The 21,022-nt window shown below is 46.5% G+C and overlaps 2 protein-coding genes across 2 annotated transcripts in view; both read left to right on the forward strand.

Moving 5' to 3' along the window:
- Positions 1-6,306, forward strand: part of Pkd1l2 (polycystin 1 like 2) — a 74,958-nt gene extending 68,652 nt beyond the window's left edge. Inside the window, exons 40-43 of the mRNA XM_041650525.1 lie at positions 2,887-3,097; positions 3,965-4,066; positions 4,532-4,663; positions 6,145-6,306. Coding sequence (XP_041506459.1) covers positions 2,887-3,097; positions 3,965-4,066; positions 4,532-4,663; positions 6,145-6,306 — 607 coding nt within the window. The remainder of the gene's footprint in view (positions 1-2,886; positions 3,098-3,964; positions 4,067-4,531; positions 4,664-6,144) is intronic.
- A 3,549-nt stretch (positions 6,307-9,855) lies between these two features.
- On the forward strand, positions 9,856-20,116 carry Gcsh (glycine cleavage system protein H). Its single transcript, XM_041650270.1, has 5 exons — positions 9,856-10,144; positions 14,445-14,524; positions 16,020-16,083; positions 18,430-18,561; positions 19,341-20,116. The coding sequence occupies exons 1-5, from the start codon at positions 10,006-10,008 to the stop codon at positions 19,436-19,438; spliced, it is 513 nt and encodes a 170-aa protein (XP_041506204.1). The 5' UTR covers positions 9,856-10,005; the 3' UTR covers positions 19,439-20,116.
- Positions 20,117-21,022: the final 906 nt, after the last annotated feature.

Here is a 21,022-nt window from a genome sequence, read left to right on the forward strand (position 1 = left end):
GAAGGAAGGAAGGAAGGAAGGGAGGGAGGGAGGAAGGGAGGGAGGGAGGGAGGGAGGGAGGAAGGAAGGAAGGAAGGAAGGAAGCGCGTGCTATGGTCCAGGCTGCCTCCCAGACTTGCTCATGATGTCCAGAGATGGCACTCCAGCACCAGGGTCTTATCATCCCTCTGGCTTATTCCAGCATGTAGCCAAAATCAAGAGGCATGCTGGAATTAGAGTTAATTGCCTTCTCAGACAAGGGCCTAGGAATTGTTATTGTTTCCACATATTGAGCAATTCAATGACATGAAAGGGGATTTGGTAATTTATTTTGCTAATTATAGTTATTTATTTATTTCATGTATGGGAAGAATGTGCATGTGGACATCAAAGAACAGCTTGAGAGAGCCAGCTCTCTCCTTCCATCTTGGAGGTCTCCAAGATCAAACTCAGGTCATTAGCCTTGCCAGTGAAGGCCTTCACCCACTAAACCATCTTGCTGGGTCAGGAGCAGTAGAAAAAAATGCTCAAAGGAGACTGGAGAGGTGGCTCAGAGGTTAAGAGCACTGGCTGCTCTTACAGAGGTCCTGAGTTCAATTCCCCAGGAACCACATGGTGGTTAGATCCATATTTGATCCACAGTGGAATCTGATGCCCTCTTCTGGCATAAAGTTGTACATGCAGATAGAGCACTCATATACATAAAATAAATAAATCTTTAAAATAATACTATAAACTGTGGCTAGTTGTGGTGCTTATGTAAGCAACCCTAATTAAACCCATTGGCTCACCAAAACAAAAACCAGAAGGACATTAAAGGAGGACTGCTTAGGAAGAGGAGGGGGTCACGAGGAGTGGGGATGAGGGGACAAGAGAGGTTAATGGGGTAAATCAAAACACAGTGTGTAAAACATATCATATACATGTATGGAACTATCTTGGTGAAACCCATTATTGTAGAATTAGCGTAAACTGATAGAAAAAGCTATACATCAGAGCTGACTTGGGCACAGTGATACATGCCAGGAATCCTAACACCTGTGAGGCTGAGGCAGGAGGTTAAACAGCTTAAGATCATCCTCAGTCACATAGTGAGTCTGAGGCCACCTGGGCAACGTGAGAACCTGCTTCAGTGCAATCAAATGCCACACTAGTCTTTAGACTGGATTTGGAATACATTGGCACAAAGGGAGAAGGAAGGACTTTGAAGTCGGACACACCTGGGTTCCAACTCATTCCTCCCCTCACAGGTTGTGTCACTATGTGCACCACCAGTTGAGTGATCCTGTGCCAACTCTCGGTCCTTATCTGTGCACCGGCGATAGCAAGACCTGCTCCATCTTGAAGTTCGGTGACACAAAGCAAATCAGATTCTCACTTAGCACAACAAATACACGACAGCTCTATGCGTCTTTCAATATGCAGGCAGCTGGAAATGTACACTCAAACAAGTATGTAGGAGGGAGTGGCATTCAGTGACCCCAGAGCAGGGAGGTCAAGACTCACAAAGTACTCTCTCTCCATCCTCCCAACCCCCGCTCCAATATATTCCTCTTTGCCATCCTTTATAGTTCTGTAGCCATTAATCAAAACTGCTGCTTAAAGGCCCCCAGAACAAGTCACTGAATCTTCAAGATCACCCTATCATCCTCATCGCCATCATCAGCATTGTTATTGTCCTCCTCATCATCATCAGTATTGTAATCATCATCATCACCATCATCAGCATCATTATCATCAGCAGCAGCAGCAGCATCGTTATCATCATCATCATCATCATCATCAGTATCGTTATCATCATTATCGTCATCATCACCATTGCTATCATCATCATCACCATCATCATTGTTTTTTTTAAATATTTATTTATTTATTATGTATACAATATTCTGTCTGTGTGTGTGCCTACAGGTCAGAAGAGGGCACCAGACCCCATTACAGATGGTTGTGGGCCACCATGTGGTTGCTGGGAATTGAACTCAGGACCTTTGGAAGAGCAGGCAATGCTCTTAACCGCTGAGCCATTTCTCCAGCCCCCACCATCATCATTGTTATTGTCATCATCATCATCATCATCATCATCGTCATCATCATCACTGTCACTCTCTTCTCATCCCTCTCATCATCATGATATGATCACATCATTACCAACAGCATCGCCTTCATCCTCATCATCACTGTTGTCACCGTTACTACATCTCTAATCACTCCATCATCACATCCATCATCACTACCAACACCACAATCATTCCTTAATTTTAATTGATTTATTAGCTTATTTTGATTTTTTGCTTTGTTTGATTGTTCTTTTTTTTTTTTTTTTTTTTTTGAGGCAGGATCTCTGTACATAGCCCTGAATATACTGGAACTCATTATGTAGACCAGGTTGGGTTTGAACTCACAGAGATCTGCCTGCCTCTGCCTCCTGAGTGCTGCCACCATATCATGTTTATGAGTATTGGTGGGTAGGGGAGAGAGAGAGAGAGAGAGAGAGAGAGAAAGAGAGAGAGAGAGAGAGAGGGCACAAACATGCTACGGCATGTGTGGAGACCACAGGACAACTTTCAGGAGTTGGTTCTCTCCTTCTACCTTTACATTTACATGGGTTCTGGGAATCAACTCAGGTGGCCAGGCTTGCATGGAAATGACTTTTACCCACTGAGCCATCATATTGGTACGACTACTACTACCATTCTTATCATCATCATCATCACCACCACCAACCAAAGCCTCGCCGTTATTACCACAACGATCATCACCTGACTGGGAGGAATCGGAACTACGTTGTCGCCCAGATCCACTTCAGGACACATTGACTCTGACATCACAGTAAACATAACCCTGCACCTGGATGCACTCCAGCCACGCTGGTGTCTGAGGTCAGGCCTTCCCGTTTTGTTCCCACAGGGGCATCAGTTTCAGTGAGACAGCGGCAACGGATGCTGCTCTTGGTTACACCATTGCCTTCCTTGTCCTGCTGTCTACAGTGAAGCTTTGGCACCTGCTCCGGTTGAATCCCAAAATGAACGTGATTGCATCAGTGCTGCGCCGTGCCTGGGGTGACATTTCAAGCTTTATGGCCATCATCCTCATCATGCTCCTGGCTTATTCCATTGCAGTGAGTGTCTCTTTTGGGAAAACCTCAGGCAGTTCTTGATGGGGGTAAAGCCTACTTGGTACTGTGAAGAGGACAGTAGGGGTTCGGGGGAGACTGGGAATCCAAAGGAAATGACAGAGCTCATAAATCCAGGATCTTTTAACTGGGACCTTATGAAACTTCCACCTCCAAAACAAAGACAGGACCTCAGTAGAACAGGAGTGAGGGTCCATGAGATCCGACCAGAAGGACACACGACTTCTCACTATGGGCTGCTTTCTGTGGCTAGTCTGGCTCAGACTGCCAGTTTGGATACTCCAGATGCTTAGAAGCCCCGTGGACACTTCTCTGCCACCCTCTCCTTGACCTAGGGCTGAGGCGGAGTGGTAAGGGTGCAATCCTAAATACTTGGACTCAGTAGTGCCTACATTGGTTCACACAGCCGCTTAACACTACATGTTGACAGCTACACCCGTTTGTTACTAGGGGAAAAAAAGCCAACAACTACAACCAACACTGAGCCTTCAACTCTTTCTTATTACCAAGTAATGAGAGAGAGAGAGACTTCTGACCGCTTCCTGCTCTCTGCGCAAGCACACACTCCAACCCTGAGGCACAATGGACCCATTTTCCAGCATAGTCCCGGGTACCCATTTGTCTTGGATCTTTAGCTCTACCTTGGTCATATCTCGCCCCAGCTTTGTCTGGTCTCACGCCTCCCTCCCTCACGGATCACATGCACCACCAGCCCAAGCATCCTTGTCGGAACGAACGCGATTCTAAGCCCTCACTCCCACTGTACACCCCAGTCACTGCCTCAGACAGCAGGAACTAGGGCAGGGGCTTTGCACTCTCTTTCTCTGTTCACGAAGACTCTTTCCACGACAGTCAAACTTAATATTTGGTTGGAAACTCCGTTCCTACAAAACCCTCTTGGACGCCGCAGAAACAATGATCAGCCTTCAGCTAGGAATCTTCAACTACGAAGAGGTAACGGGAGTGGGGGTGGGCGTGGCCAATGCGATCTGGGCGAAATCGGCAGAAAGCGCTCTCTGCCCACCTTCCCCTCCACCGCCTTGAATGCAGTGCGGAGTCTGGCAAGCACAGGGCTTCTCTAGACCAATCCAAATGTTTCCCCACTTTTAGGCAGCCTACTCTGGGGGGGGGGGGGGCTCTTGTGTACAGAAGAACACCAGACCCTCAGGAGGGCCCTGCTGGGCTGCAGAAATTCCTAACCCTAGATAGAAATGGTGCTTATTTTTAGAGGAAGTAGTCATGGGCAGCCCACACCCTTTCTGGGCCAGCTCTGGAGAGCTCAGTCCACACTCCCAGCACTGGGCAGAGGGCATCTCCCTGATTCTGTTCAGCCCAGAGGACCTGATTTGCTGCTGAGGGTTTCTCAAGGGGATGGTGGCTACAAGAAATGGAATGATTGACCGGCTTTCTTCCTGGCAGGTCCTGGACTACAGCCCGGTTCTTGGTTCCTTCCTCATTGGGTCCTGCATAGTTTTTATGACATTTGTGGTACTGAATCTGTTCATCTCTGTCATCCTGGTGGCCTTCAGTGAGGAGCAAAAATATGACCAGGTAAACACATGCTTTTGACTTATTTGTCATATAATTGGGATCATGTATGTATGTGCTTTTGCATCTGGTATGTATGTGTGCCTGTGTGTTTGTATGTGCACCACCTGCTTGTAGTTCCTGTGAAGGCCAGAACTGGAATTCCCTTGAATTGGAGTTACAGATGGTTATGAGCTGCCATGTGTAGGTGCTAGCAATGGAACCTGGGTCTTCAGCAAGAAGAGCAAGCACTTCTAACTGCTAAGTCACCTCCCCAGCCCGGAGACAATGGTTTTTTCGAGACTAAATATTTTTTTTGCAACTAAATATTGCCCATGTTTACTTTGTCCAAGAACCTTTTTGGAGGGGGTGACAGCTGTTATGGACTGAATTTTTATCCCCTAAAAAACAGGTCAAAGTGCTAAGCCCTACAACTTCCATATATGAGCATACTGGAGAGTAGAGTCATTGTTGGTGTAACTGGTTAAGTGGTGTGACTCTGGCTCCCTAATCCAACAGGACTGCTTCATTGATATACATATAATTTTGCTGATTGTTTGTTTTAGACAAGATCTCACGGATCTCAGTCTGGCTTCCTGCCTCTGCCTCCCAAGTGCTGTGGCTTCCTCCCAAACTACAGAGAAACCCTGTCTCAAAAAACATGTCTATGCTCCACCATGCCTGTATGGCTCTGTCTACAACCTTTCAAACTGGGCTGCCGTTCTTACATCCTCCAGTTTGTTTTGGCTTTGCTTTATCTGTTCCTGATTGAGACAGGAGCTTGATAGTCAGCTCAGGCTCAATTTTGTCTTTGCCACCAAGGGCTGGGATTACAGGTGTGTGCCACCATGCCCTCTTCTTTAGTTTAAGGCTCTGTCTGTCTGTCTATATTCCTACCTATTGTTTATGGTTAAGTATGGGAAATGTATAGTGAGAAATGCCTATTTAGCTTCTCATCCCCCAGAAAGCTGAATCCCTCCCATGCTGGGCTAGATGGAGAGGTAAGCAGAGGAAGCAGATGTGGCAACTGTAACAAGGGAAAAGCGCCATTGCAGGGCTGAGTGAGATGGGTGACAGTCGTCTCTGAATGGTGTCCGGAAGTGACTGGTGCTTAAATTCAGGTGCAATAACCAGACAGGGCTTTCTCTGTCCCGTTTGGGATGAGAAGTCCTGCCAGGAAAACACAGACATGCTCAATCCAGAGGGAGAGGGCCTACTGGGGACTACATGAAGAAGCCCCGCAGGCCCCAATAGAGGTAGAGCCCCAGAAGTAAGTCATCCTAACTCTAGAACAACTTAGTAACTTAAGGCTTGGAACAAACAGGCTGTTTCATTTGGGTTTTTTTTTTTTTTTTTTTTTTTTGGTGCTGGTGATAAAACCCAGAGCCTTGAGCTTACTTAGCCTGACGCTTTACCACCAAGCCATACCTCAACCCTGGGACCAAACAGGACAGTAACATCTTGGGGTGGTTCCAGATACATCCCTTGGTCCTCTCTTCTTGCAGCTGTCGGAGGAAGGAGAGATTACAGACTTGCTCCTGATGAAAATCCTCAGCTTCATGGGCATCAGGTGTAAAAGTGAAGAGCGCCAGAGCAGCAACGAGCAGCCGGAGGCGTCCTCCCTGGCTCTGTCCCCTCAACCAGCACAAACTTTGCCCCGGATTTAGACTGTTCCTCCACACGTGGCAGAGGCCAGAGCTTCCAGCCTGCATTAGCCAGTGACTTTGGAGTCTCATGGGAGGACTGGCCTTGCTTTCATAGAGGAGTTCTGGAACCCAGCTAGTAAAATACATATACATACATACATATAAAATACACAACACATACATATATAATCATGCCACTGTGTGAGAGCCTGCTTGTTCAAGTACATTTCTTCCCAGAAATAAAATACACATGTGAAAAAAGAACATTCTCTACATAACAATTAATTCACCAGTTGGTTATTGGCAGTTGCCTTGAATGATTCTCATATTTTTTCCAAATGCTGTTAGCTTTCTGGGACCAAGAACGATAAATTGAGTGGCTTAAAAAACAGGAAGAGTGCCTGGTGGTGGTGGCACACGCCTTTAATCCCAGCACTAGGAAGGCGAAGGCGGAGGCAGCAGATCTCTTTGAGTTTGAGGCCAGCCTGGTCTACACAGTGAGTTCCAGGTCTACGAGCATACCACCCTGAACGTGCCCTATCTTGTCAGAGTGAGTTCCAGGACAACCAGGACTGTTATATAGAGAAACCTTGTCTCAGAAAATCAAAACAAAAACAAACAGGAAGAACATTATTGCTCTCTAGGGTTTATTTTTGTTTTGTTTTTCTTGACACAGGGTTTCTCTGTGTAGCCCTGGCTGTCCTGGAACTCTCTTTGTACTTTAGGTTGACCTTGAACTCAGGGATCAGCCTGCCTCTGCCTCCAGCCTCCTGTGCAAGGTGTGTGCCACCACCCTCTATGGGTCTTGATTGGATTTGTTTTCATTGTTAAACAATTAAAAGGCAGAAGAAAAAAAATCTGTGCAGGTAGCATCTGAGAAATCTTGAACACAGTAAACAGAGTAGACAGAAATCAGCAGTTGGAATTATTTTGTTCTGTTTTGTTTTATTATTGGGGAGCAGAGAACTCAGGCAAGTAGCTCTAACAGACCCTCTGTAAAGCACCTGGGCAGCCTAGAACTGCAGTCTTTTCTTGAGGGCTGTTTGTTGCTTTGTTTTTGTCTCAAAAGAGTCTTCACACTTGGGTTGGTCATTTGGGGAGGGGTACAGGGTAGGGGAGGGGTACAGAGTAGGGGAGGGGTACAGGGTGGGGGAGGGGTACAGGGTGGGGGAGGGGTACAGGGTGGGGGGAGGGGTACAGGGTGGGGGAGGGGTGCAGGGTAGGGTAGGGGTAGAGGGAAGGGGAGGGGTACAGGGTGGGGGAGGGGTACAGGGTAGGGTAAAGTAGGGGTGGGGCATGCTAGCAGAAAAGAAAGCCCACAAGGCCTTTGTTTTAAGTTAGGAGGCTTTTGTCTCAGGTCAGGAGGGTGAAGAAAAAGCTGGCCATCATGGAAGCTAACCACCTTTGTTACCTAGTCATGGCTGGCCTCCATGTCTGCCAGTAGGGGGTTTGTCTAACTCCTACCTTCCTCCCCACCAGGAGCCCGCACTGAGCTATCTAATCTAATCTACCTAATCTATCTAATCTACCTAGTCTATCTAATCTACCTTCTAAGCAGGCCTTGACCCTCCCTTTCCTGAATCCACTGTAGAGACCCTGTAGGTTCCCTGCCCCAAATTCATCCTGTGCTCCCCTCTTTGTTAAGGGAAAACTGACCCTTTTCAGGGAGTCCTTTCTCTCCCCCCCCACCTTATCTTGTAGGACTTCTGTAAATCCTCTTTTGTCTTGCTAATGACAACCCATTTCCCTTGCTAGTGAAGACTTTTAGAGAAACTAAGTTGTGGCCAGTAAGGAATGGAGGTCTCTCTTTATAATCATCCCTGAGGATGAACAGTAAGGAATGGAGGTCTCTCTTTATAATCATCCCTGAGGATGAACAGCTTCTACTTTCTAGCTGAATATTAACAATCTTCTTATGGGGTTGGGAAATCAGTCAGTGGTTAGGAGTGCTTGCTGCTGTCGCAGAGGACCCAGGTTCATTTCCAGCGCCCACACTAGGCCTCTATGGAACAATGGGCTGAGAACTTCTGTCTCCACCTCCAGGAATAGTACCTCAAAAATAGTACAAGGCCTGCATAAATCTCATTATTCTCGAGTGCTGGGATTAAAGGTGTGTGCCACCAGGCAGGCCGATATCTGCGAGTTCGAGTTCAGCCTGGACTATGTTATGCCCAGATCTGCGAAGTCACCCAAAAACCAAAAAGGAGACCGAGTCCCGCATGTAAAAGCAAAGAGCCTTTATTTTACGCATGTTTGCAAACTCAGTCTTTCCTCATGTCCAATGTACTGGAATAACAGGAGAGCCCCAAGCTCAGTTAGAGTTTCTCAGTTAGAGTTGGGTTTTTATAGTAGTAAAGGTGGGGGTGAGGGGTTTCTGAGGCTCAGGACCCCTGATTGGCTGCCTTTTGTCTAGGGATGTCCTAGTGAGAGCACTGGCAGGTGATCCTATCTACAAAGCTTGGAATGTTGGGCATTTTCTTTGGATGGTCTGTTCTTGGGTGGTGCTTGGGTAACCTCAGTTTGTGGTTTTTCCTGCAACCTAGTATTGCTTCAGGGTAAACTACTGAAACTCAGGCCTCTACTAAACTTACTGATGGCTGAGTCCGACTCTGGCAGGTGATAATGGTTGGAAGCAAAGAACTTCCTTTGGGTGGTCGTTTCTATTTAGCTTATCATGGCTGGCTCCTACAGTCTACACGAGCTAGTTCCTGGACAGGCTCCAAAACTATAGAGAAACCCTGTCTTGAAAAACCAAAAAGAAAAAAAGAAAGAAAAGAAAAAAAGTGCATATTCACTCTTTTCCTTGTTTTTTTTTTTTTTTTTTTTTTTTGGTTTTTCCAGACAGGGTTTCTCTGTAGTTTTGGAGCCTGTCCTGGAACTAGCTCTTGTAGACCAGGCTGGTCTCGAACTCCCAGAGATCCGCCTGCCTCTGCCGCTCGAGTGCTCTGACCCTCTTGGCATCTGCAAAATAATAAAGGCTTCCTGGGTTGTTTCCAGCTTTTAAAAATCCGCATACGACACCTGCCGGTGACGGCGCACGGCTTTAATCCCAGCACTCAGAAGGCAGAGGCAGCCTGGATCTCTGTGAGTTCGAGGTCAACCTGGTCTACAGCGCGAATTCCGGGACAGGCTTCAAAGCTCCAGAGAAACCCTGTCTCCAAAAACAAAAACAAACAAATAAAAAACCCGCAATATGATCTTTGTCGTACGCCGAGCACTGGTCTTCAGATGAAATGAATCCCCTTGGGAATGACCTTGTGTAGACAGACGTGACTGTGTGCTTTAAAGTGCTTGGCTTTCTCTGAACCTTTTGGCCTAATGGCATGATTCTGCGTTAGCCCAGTAAAGCCATTCTTGCTGGACTCTTTTCTGGCCACTGAGGTGATGCAGTTTAGGGGAATGCACAGATCGCCGACCTAGTGCTTTCCTTTGCAAGATCCCATTCTTGGTGCGATGCTCCGCCCTTCGGCGAGGCCCAGCCTCCTCCCCGCCCAGCCGTTCCGGGCCCCTCACACAGCCCCATCCGGGCCTCTGCTCCTCTACGGGCACACACCCCTCGGGCGCGACGTCCTATCCGAAGTGGGACCTTCGATCTGTCCAATCAGAGCGCGTCTTTCCCGAGCCCCGCCCTGCTCTCGGTGCTCGGCTTACTCCGGCCCACCCGGTGACCGCCCGCCCGGTGGCGGAGGCACAGTGCGGTTACCCTAGGAACCCCCGATCATGTCGCTGCGAGTGGCTAGGAGCGCGCGGGCCGTGGCCTGCAGCCTGCGCAGCGCCCTGGCCTCCTGCCCGCCGCGGCCCTGGGTGCCGAGCGCCGCCGCCGTCCGCGCGCTGCGCACTGGATCCGCTGTGCAGTCGGGTAAGTGAGGGGCACGTGGTCACTGCTCCTGCCCGCGGCCGAGTGGCCGGGAGACGTCAGGCGACCCCACAGCCAAGCCTCCCGGCTCGAGCGGACTGCAGCCCTGTCCGCCCTTCTTCTCGCTCTTGGAATCCTGGTTCTGCGGCCCTTCTCCCTCCTAAATTAGGCGCGAGAGGACTCGAGCAAACTTTGTACCCGCGGTTAAAAGGTGGCGCTGGGAGGCGAGGCTCGCTGGACCTGCAGGTAAGCCACACTGGTGCAGGAGTGGCTTAAATCTGGGTTCGCCGAGACCCCAAATGTGGAGTGCTTAGCTAAGTGAATCACAACGGGGAACTGCGAAGTGAAGCTAAGGAAAAGCACCTACTAAAATATTTAGCACTGAGTGCACGCACAGATAAATGAAAGAAAAGTCAAAAAGTGCAGAAATGCATTTTACCATCCCCTGCAAAGCCAAGCATGGCGTTGAAGATTCAGCCGTGAACTATAGAAAGACAAGGACAAGTGTTCTAGACTTCAGAGAAGTTCTGCAGACGCCTGTAATTGAGTCATTGATGTGTACTGGGGTTGAAAAAAGGCTCATTTGACGGGCTGGAAATAACTGGGAGGCCTGCCCATTAGACGCGTTCGCACAGTTAGCTGGGAAACAGTTTTTTTTTTCTTTCTGTGCAAATAGCGGAGACCCTAACTGTCCTTTGTACCGTCCCTATTCGGGCAGCACAAATCTGAACGGCTGCTCTCAGCGAGTCCCCTGGGTCAGAAATCTGGGCGAACTCAGAATGTTGATCACGTTATTCCTCAGTGTCTAGTGCAAAGTTTACTCCTTTCTTGCTAAAATTTCTCTCCTGTTTGGGACACATCAGTGTGTTGCTGGCTGGAGTACAGGGGTAGCGCCCTGGGCAAATGAGACCTCCCTTTCAAACCAGGCCTGGTGAGTGGCTCCCACCTGTAACAATGTCCTGAGATAGAGGGAGGATCACTGTGAGTCCCAGGCCAGCTTGAGCGACACGAGGAGTTCCAGGTATTTAGTTAAAAATTGCCCAAAATATCAATTCCCATGGTCTGCTTAACTACTTGGGTTTTTATTTTTACCCTCTTTTAGCTGGCAGAATTGTGCACACTTATTTTTGCTGCTCTTGGGAAAGCACACAGACATTACTCAGTTTTGGTCCTTCCTCTTCCAGCTGTGTGGTCTTGGGCACAAGGCCCAGCGTTTAGAACAGTGGAGGCAATAACAACCTCAGAGTTACCTAGAGGAAAAAGTGAATGAAGGCCCTGTCACCTGCCACTTGACACATAAATGCCAAGCGATGTTATTAAATATTAGTGTGTATCACGTGACTAATATGCACACATAACAAACTGTGAGCCATATTAGATAAAATAGGTTGTGTATTTGAGAACTGAAAGGAGGGGAAGGGCTGACTTCAGTTACAGCTGTTTTTCTGAGGCCTTAAACCACAGTGGGTTTGTTTTTGCTCCCTGAGGCCTGACCTCACTTAGCTGAGGATGACCTTGAACTTCAGATTCTCCTGACCTTGGTGGCAAGCACCACAACACCCAGTTACACAGTGCCAGGGACCTAACCTAGCGGTACCTCATTAATATAGGCAATAGTAAAATAGGCAAGCACCTGGCCAGCTAAGCCACATCCCCGGGCCTCAAACCCTGTTTCTCAAGATTTAGGAAGAAAGTAATCATTTACCTAATCTGCTTTTTTTTTGACCCTTGGGTCAAGGGTTAATGGAGATTCGGAATCATCCTGTGGTTAGCCTAAGCAGCATGCCTGGTCGAAAAGGATGGGATGGACTTTGAGCTCAAGTGGGCCTAGTTGTGCTGAGCTCAGAATGCTGCGGGCACCACCTACAGCTGCAAAGTTGAGGCCAGAGTAGCGACGCTCAGTGTTAGCAGGTGACACGTGTGTGTAACGGTCCCACCCTTGTAGTCAGACACTGTTGGTTTTGAGCCTCTCGTGATTGGTAATGTAATCAGTGAGCTGTAGACTAGAGAGAGTGAAAGCTGAGCCACACATCATCTCTGACCAAATTCCCTTTCCTTCACTTTTTAGTAGTGTTGGGAATTGAAGCCAAGACTTGGACAAGCACTCTTCCACTGAGCTACAGGCCCCGGTTTTCTTCTTTAAACAACAATAATCATTTCTCTGGGACAGGCTTAAATAATTGAAGAATTTTAAGAACTTGGCCAAGTTACAATTGTTTCAGAAAGTCTGTTTCAGTCTTTGCAACTTTACAACTAAGGTGCAGTACCTTAGCCGACTCTACCTTAAGAATCACATTGCCTTTTTTAGGTTAAATCTTGGTTTTTATATCTTTTTTTGTTTTTGGTTTGGTTTGGTTTTTGTTTTTTTGAGACAGGGTTTCTCTGAGCCTTGGAGACCAGGCTGGCCTCAAACTCACAGAGATCCCCCTGCCTCTGTCTCCCAAGTGCTAGGATTAATGGCATGTGCCGCCACTGTCCGGCTGGTTTTTATATCTTAAAGGACTTATGTTATAGGTGTTTTACCTGCATGTACACCTGTGCACCACCTGCATGCCTGGTGCCCGTGGAGGTCAGAAGAGAGCCATCAGAATTACTGAAACTAGTTAAATTACAGGCAGTTGTGAGCTACCATGTGAAAGCTGGAAACTGAACCCAGGTTCTCTGCAAAAACAACACATACAGGGCTTGAGAGATGGCCCAGCTGTTAAGAGCACTGGCTGCTCTTCCAGAGGACCTGGGTTCAATTCCCAGTACCCACATGGTAGCTTACAACTGTCTGTAGATCCAGTTCAAGGGATTCTGACATCCTAGACATAAATGCAGGAAAACATACATAAAATTAAATGAATTATTTTTTAAAAAAAGAAATTCATGCTCTTAACTGCAGAGCCATTTCTTTAGCCTCAAATCTTTTTTTTTTTTTTTGAGACAGGGTCTTGTGTTGCCCAAGCTCTCTTAAACTCTCCGACTCAACTGATCTCCTTGGCATTCCCAGTATTACAGTTACAAGTGTTTTACAGTTCTATGTGCCCTGTGTAAATCAATCCCCCTCCCCCATTGGTGGAATGAACCAGAGCCCTACCTGGTAGACAAGTGGTCTACTGAGCTACATTCTCAGTCCTTCAAAGACTATTTCCTATTTTTTTATATCATCTTAATGTTATTTTATTATTTACTTTTCTATGTCTGGGTATTTTGCCTGCATTTGTATCTGTGCACGATGTGCATGCAGTGCCTGTAGAGGCCACAAGAGGGAGTCAGATCCCCTGGGACTGGAGTTAAAGATGGTTATGGGCCACCCTGTGGATGCTGGGAATTGAACCAGGTTCCTTGGGAAGTGTAGCCAGCACTCTTAAGTGCTGAGCCATCTTAATAGTCTTGAACTCTTGCTCCTCCCTGCTACAACCTCCTAAGTGCTGGGTTACAGGTGCATGCCACTATGTCCAGCTAAACTTTGTAGATGGCCCTTGAATTTGTAATCTTTCTCCCTCAGCCCAGGTATTTCAGGTGAGTCAGCTGTATTCATCCCGGCATGCACAACTTTAAGCTGTCTCCCCAGACCCCAAGCCTGTATCCAGAAAAATAGAGTTCTTTCTTCAAGACAGACCTATAGTCATAGAATGAACTCAGGAAGTACGCTCTGAAATCTTTTAAGTGATTTAGGCTGATGTTGAAACAGATAAGGCCGGGGATGTACAAGGTGTTCCATTTAAGATGTGCTCTCAGGGCTGGAGAGATGGTTCTGTGGTTAAGTGCACTAGCTGCTGTTATAGAGGTCCTGGGTTTGGGTCCCAGCACCACCATCTTTAACTCCAGTTTTGGGGGATCTGACATCCTCTTCTGGCCTCCGTGGACTCTGCACACATGTAGTGCACATGCATACATAAAAGCCAGTTTTTACGGGCTGGAGAGATGGCTCAGAGGTTAAGAGCACTGACTGCTCTTCCAAAAGACCTGAGTTCAATTCCCAGTACCCCCATGGTGGTTCACAACCATCTATAATGAGATCTAGCGCCCTCTTCTGGCTTGCAGGGATACATGCAGCAAAACACTGTTCCCATAATAAATCTTTTTTTAAAAAGCCAGTTTTTACAACATTCATCTCAGTGCATCTGTGGCTACACAAAAATATGTTTCGAGAACGCCCTGTCTTGGCCCGTTGCTGTTCTTCACTGGGCATTAGACCACTGCAGAATGATGTCAGAAAGTCGGTCCCTGTCCTGGGAGAGCCTCGCCTTGCGGCGGGAGTGGGTTTGAAGAAGCTATGCCGCTGCTTTTCTGAAATGCTGGTCTTCTGTTTTAGTGCGTAAATTCACAGAGAAACACGAATGGATAACCACAGAGAATGGTATTGGAACAGTGGGAATCAGCAATTTTGCACAGGTATTGGATTGTCTTGAAGTGTTCCTAACAGTCTGCTCTCAAGTCGTTTGGATTGTCTCTGCCTTACGAAATGGTACAGTGCTTTGGGGCTCTGCTAGAGACCCTTCAGGGGAAGTCAGGAGTAAAGTAGGTGTTAAAAGAGACCTGTTACCTCATCCTCAGGCCAAGGCAGGAGATTGTGAGTTTGAGACCAGCCTGGGCTAAACAACAGTACTTGGTCAACACTTATAAGTAGGGAACATTATTTAAGAAATGTTTCGTGTCGAACAGTTAAGAAGAGCAAGTTCAAGGGCTGGGGTGGGGAGTGCCCTTGTAGATAGGTGAGAACCCATATGACCAAAGACGGGGAACCCAGATAAACAGTGAGGACACAAAGAGAGTCCTTTTATTCAGCTGGCCTTTGCTCTACTAATCCTATGTCACTATCCTCATACTGAGATACTTTTCAAAGGAAAAGAAGCCAAGCAGTAGCATGGCCAGGGGTTTCAACCGGATGCACGTGTACAGCGAGGTAGGCCATAACTGTTGGGAAGACCTCCAGGTTTCTGATACCTTCCCTGGCGTCCCTGTGCATCTAAGGAGGGGGCCTGTTACAGGTTGTTCATCTATGAGGGGAATCACCTGTACAACAGCAACTGACAAAATGAGTATGATCCAGCCCATCCGGGTGGTGTGAGGAAAGTTGGGTCAGTCACCTGATGCAGATTGACAGGTTGATGACAGATTGGCAGGTCGTGAGGACCACTGTTTTCACGCAGGGCCATTTGGGTCATGGCCGAAAACTGCAGAGGTGGAAAGCACAAGGCGCTCAGAACTGGGAGTCTTGTTTGGAGCATGCACTTTGTGCCTGGGGTTACTCCAGCCTAGAGGGCTTGTTGCTTGTAGTGCAGCTCCCGAGTTCAATTATTTCCAGGGCTGCTGAGATGACCCAGCAAGAAAAGGTGCCACCAGGCCTGCCCGGGTTTGGTCCTGGGGACACACATGGTAGGGAAAGAGCCGACTCCTATTTATGCACTTCTATGGGTTGAACCCTGGGTCACACGTGCTAGGCAGGTTCCCTGCTGCTGAGCTACATCTCTGGCCTTTTCTTCCTTTGCAGTTTGAGATAGGTTCTGGCTAAGGCGTCTTAGCTGGCCTTGAGCCAATTCTAGAGCCAAGGTGGATCTTGAACTTGGGTTCTTTGTTCCTTAGACTCTGACAGGTGTTCTGACTATCATCTGATTTTAGTCTTTTTGTGCAATGGAGTCTCATTATGTAAGTGAGGCTGGCTTTGAACTTACAGCCTCCTACACTTGTCCCCCAGGGGCTGGATTTTAGGTATATGCCACCACGCCTGTCCATTTGACATGTTCACAGTGTAGTAAAGAAAAGCAAAGCATGTAGCCCTTCATGTGTGAAATATGTAGACAGAAATATAGGCACTTGGGTGTTTCTCTTTCCTGTTCTCTGGTGGGGTCAACTTCTTAGACACTTTTATGTTGCTTTTGTATTTTAGGAAGCTTTGGGAGATGTTGTTTACTGTAGTCTGCCTGAAGTTGGGACAAAATTGAAAAAACAAGGTGAGTATACTTCTCATTTCAGAATGTGACAAACCACACTGGCCTCAAACTCACAGAGATCTACCTGCCTGCCTCCTAAGCCATCATACCCAGCTCGGGCTTTTTTTTTTTTTTTTTTTTTTTTTAAATAGGCAGGGTTTCACCATAATTCAGGCTGGCCTCAAACTCCCTGCGTGGTTAGATTATATGCATGTGCCACCATAGCTGGCTATGTTTAGGCCATTAAGTTTGCTTTGGAGACTTTATTTTCTTCTTTCGTGAGTTTTATTCATGTTTCACAGCATAATTTGCTTAAAGATGTATTTTGTTTGTTTATTTGAGATAAGGTCTTACTTGGAATTCACTGTGTAGATCAGGGGGCCTCAGGCTTGCTTTGAACCTCTGGTCAGGTGCCGATTACAGGTGTTGCCACTACACCTGACTCAGCCAATCTTTAGTCTTTATGGGTTTTCCTTTTCTTGCCTTATTGCACTGGCTGGTACAAATGTTATAATAGAAGAGGTGAGAATGGGTGTCACTGTCTTGTCCCTCATCTTAGGGGGAAGCAGTTGCTGTTTCATCAGTAGATGTGATGCTGGCTGGGGGACAGAGTTTATGGGTGCTTACTATCAGCTGAGGTTCCTCTCTATTTGCAAAGTTTGATTGTTACTGAGTGTTTAATTTTGTCAAACTGATGTTCATTTATTGAAGTATTGTTTTATTTTGTTAGTACAAGACTTAGAAATTACGTTTAGTGTCTGTGTGGTGTGCTCAAATGTACATGCCATGACATGTATGTGGAAGTCAGAGAACACAACAACTCTGGGAGTTGGTTTTCTGCTTCTATTACGTGGGGACTTGAGGATCAAACTCAGGTTGTCAGGTTGGCACCAAGCACCTCTACCCACTTGTCTTGCCAGCGTCCTATTTTTGTTTGCTTGTTGGTGTTTATTTTAGTCTTTATGAGGGTAAAACAGTCCTGTGTAACCGTCTACCCCAGAGCTTCCATTTAAGCAGTAAGGTCCATGTTACTGCTGCCACAGGAGCCCTTGAACTTCATCCCAAAACACAGATTTATTCTTTATGTCTAGCTAGCCTTATTTCACTAGAATAAATCTCACCAAGCCATGATGAGAGATGGCTTAAAGGTTAAGAGAACTGACTGCTCTTCCGGAGGTCCTGAGTTCAATTCCCAGCACATGGTGGCTCACAACCATCTGTAATGAGATATGGTGTCCTCGTCTGACCTGTAGGCATACATGAAGGCGGAACACTATACATAATAAATAAATAAAAATCTTAGAAAAGAAAAGAAACCTGGATGTAGTAGCATATGACTTTAATCCCAGTACTTGTGGATCAGATGTGAGCTCTCAGTTACTGGTCCAGCACCATGCCAGCCTGCCTGCCACCACCCTCCCTGCCATGGTTATAATGGACTAACCTTCTGCAAGCAAGCCCCCAGTTAAATGCTTCCTTTTGTAAGTTGCCTTGGCCATGGTGTCTCGCAGGAAGAAAATAGTAACTAAGACACTTGGCTTCCATTTGACAAGGTAATCTTTAAAACACAGTCTCCCTGGGGGTGGTCTATAGTTACAATCTGGGCACAGTTCTTTCAGCACTACCAAGTCCCTTGGGCTGTCCTATGTACACAAGGTTTAAGGCTCCTTCAGAGACCAGGCTATGTGACACCATATCTGGCTGGTAAATTGAAAGAATTATGTTTACCGAACGTCAGCATACTGGTGTTCAGACACACTGTTGTCTGCTACTCACTGTGTGCAGAATGTGTCTGTTCGCTTTGCTGCAGCCATTTATGCCTTTCTCATACAAACCCAACAGAACCTATGGTTTAAATAAAGAAATTCAGAACTGGATGGTGGTGCACGCCTTTCATCTGAGCACTCAGTGGGCAGAGGCAGACAGATTTCTGAGTTATAGGACTGCCTGGTCTACATAGAGAAACCTTGTTTCGAAAAACCAAAAGGAAAGAAATTCAGAATTTTTTTTGTCATGGCTGTATGGGAGGTGTCTTTAAATTGTTTTATAACATTATTTATTTGGGGATGTCTGGGGTTCTCTTCTTGTACCTTGGTACTGAGGATCGAACTCAGGTCTTCAGGTTTAGCAGCAAGCATTTTGACCCACTAAGCCATCTCAAGGGAACTCTTTTTAAAAGAGTTTTTTTGGTTTGATAGGTTTATATTTTCGAGACGGGATCTTCTGTAGCGCAGGCTAGCCTCTAGCGTCCTGTGTAGCTGAGGGTGATCTTGAACTGATTCTCCTGCCTCTGTCCCCAGTACTGTGACTGCAGGCATCACCATCACACCCTGTGTTAACTGTTTTCCTTTCACTGCTTCCCCTTAGATGAGTTCGGTGCTTTGGAGAGTGTGAAGGCCGCCAGTGAACTCTACTCCCCTCTATCGGGAGAGGTGACCCAAGTCAACGAGGCTCTTGCAGAAAACCCGGGGCTCGTCAACAAATCCTGTTATGAAGATGGTACGTTGTTGCTCAGAGTTTCTGCCCTATGGTAACCAGGTGAAAGATGCCAGCTGCGGTTTTCTCCGCAGATAAACGGGGACCCCACAGTGTAACTGGAGGGTCCTGCTGCCTTGCCCGTCATACTTTCTAGGGCTTTCTCTTTTTTGAGGGTGGGGATTAGGTGGTTTGAAACGGTCTCTCTGTGTAGCCCTTGCTGGTGTCAAGCTCACAGAGATTCTCCTACTTCTTCCTCCCAAGTGCTAGGATTAGAGATGTGTGCCACCATGCCTGGCTCTAGGTCTTTCTACAGCCCAATAGTTACAGTGTTTGGTATGCCTTTTTTAAAAATATTTGTATATGTGTATGTGCAGGTGCTCATAATTGCTGAGCCATCATCTCCCCAGCCCCAAGGTTTTATTTTAAAGTATTTTAATTAAAGTGTGTGTGTGTGTGTATGCATGTATGTATCCTGTGTAGGGGTATTTACATTTGAGTGCAGGTGCCCTGAGGCCAGAGAAGGGCATTGACTCCCTGAGCTAGAGTTCTACATGTTTGTGAACCACCTGATGTGGGTCCTTTGCTACAGTAGTATGCTCTCTTAAAAACTGAGCCATCTCATCCCAGCCCACTAATTCCTTAGGCCTAAAATTTATTGAACAAACAATGGATATATATTAGAGTAACAGTATCAATTAAATGAGGGCACTGTTTATTTTGAGAGACTTGCAAATTTACGCTTTGAAGGAGTGTAACTTTCGAAAAAGGCAATTTGAAACTAGGTTCTATTTTGGTTACAGGTTGGCTGATCAAGATGGCACTGAGTGACCCTTCAGAGCTGGATGATCTAATGAGTGAAGAAGCCTATGAAAAGTATGTGAAATCCATTGAGGAGTGAACACAGCACCCCACTCCCAACAGAACTGTGGGGTAACCTGCTCCAGGATGCTTGTCTTAAATTAGTGGAGGATAGTAGATTTGAAGTAACTTTTAGCAATACTGATGGAAGGAAACTATTCTCTACAGTGCTACTTAAAAAACCCAACTTCCTGATGGGTGCAGATAAACACAAGGTACATATGTTTAATAATCCCCATGCTAGGTATTTAAACGAGGGGTTAAGCACTGGTGTTTAGAATTCTTGATCATCTATGGTAAAAAAAAAAATGGTTATGAAGCTGGGTTTGGTGATGAACCTGTCCTTTAATCCCGGCACTCAGCAGGTAGATCTCTTGTTAGTTCGAGGTCAGCCTGGTCTACTAACAAGTTCTAGGCCAGCCAGAGTTACTTGGTGAGATCCTACTCAGTGATTATGAGAATTCCGTAATTCACGATAACAGTGTTATAAATCTCCGATAATATTGTAACTTGCCCACATCCATCACTGGATTTTGGCTAAAAGACTTCATATGTCTTCTCATTGGCAATGCCTGGGAGCACAGGAAAGTATCGTACAGTGTCAGGTGCAGGACAGCACTGTCGTAATTTTACCACGTGCTGTGTTGGCTGCCATGTTTTTCCTCTATGAAGTACTGGCTTTGCAAAGCAGTGAGAAACAAATAAAACAGTCATCCTCTTTGTTCGTCTTGGTTTTTATTTGGATATTAATGTTTCATTTAGTGACTGCTAGTTTTAGAAGGGCTAATTTTAATTCATAGGAAGTTATTTTGTGTGTGTAGTGTCTTACAGTCAGTAGCTGTACCCTGCCTAGTCATGGGAAATTATTTTAAAAAAATTAAGCCAGGTATGCTGATATTTTGTTTGTGCTCTAACAAGTAAAGTTTGTCTGGAGATCAGAGTGCACAGTTAGCCACTAGTTAACTTAACCATGGAGACCACACACCTTTTTTTTGTTGTTGTTGTTTTTGTTTTGTTTTGTTTTGTTTTTGGAGACAGGGTTTCTCTGTGGTTTTGGAGCCTGTCCTGGAACTAGCTCTTGTAGACCAGGCTGGTCTCGAAACTCACAGAGATCCACCTGCCTCTGCCTCCCAAGTGCTGGGATTAAAGGCGTGTGCCACCACCGCCCGGCGAGACCACACACCTTTGTTCCCAGCACTTGGGTCTCACACCTTTAATCCCAGCACTATGGCCGTGGGGACAGGACTGATGTGGCTGGGTAGAGGGAAGAATATAATGTGGGAGGAGACAGAAGCTCACAGCCCTTTTTGGTCTGTGAATTTTGTAGAAGTAAGAACTATTGGCTGGTTGCTCTGCTTCTCTGATCTTTCAGTTTTTACACGCTAATATCTGACTCTGGGTTTTTATTATTAAGACCAATTAGAATTCACACTACAGCCAGGGCCTGGATAGAGAGTTCACCGGTTAAGAGTAGTTGCTGTTCTTGCAGAGGACCTGGGTTCAGGTCCCAGCACCCACATGGTAGCTCACAACTTTCCCTAACTCCAGTTCCAGGGGATCTGATGCCTTCTGAGCAGGCACACATAAGGTGCTCATACATACATCCCGGCAGAGAGCACACAAA

The sequence above is a fragment of the Microtus oregoni genome, unplaced genomic scaffold, assembly GCF_018167655.1.
Source record: "Microtus oregoni isolate MIOR12 unplaced genomic scaffold, Mior012 000004F_ref0000308, whole genome shotgun sequence".
Lineage (NCBI taxonomy): Eukaryota > Metazoa > Chordata > Mammalia > Rodentia > Cricetidae > Microtus > Microtus oregoni.

What these genes read in the sequence shown, in the direction of transcription:
- Gcsh (XM_041650270.1), top strand. Translation starts at nt 10,006, where the DNA reads ATGTCGCTGCGAGTGGCTAGGAGCGCGCGGGCCGTGGCCTGCAGCCTG. An exon ending in TGGATCCGCTGTGCAGTCGG is followed by an intron (nt 10,145 to 14,444) that starts GTAAGTGAGGGG and finishes CTTCTGTTTTAG; the next exon opens with TGCGTAAATTCACAGAGAAA. An exon ending in GAATCAGCAATTTTGCACAG is followed by an intron (nt 14,525 to 16,019) that starts GTATTGGATTGT and finishes TTTGTATTTTAG; the next exon opens with GAAGCTTTGGGAGATGTTGT.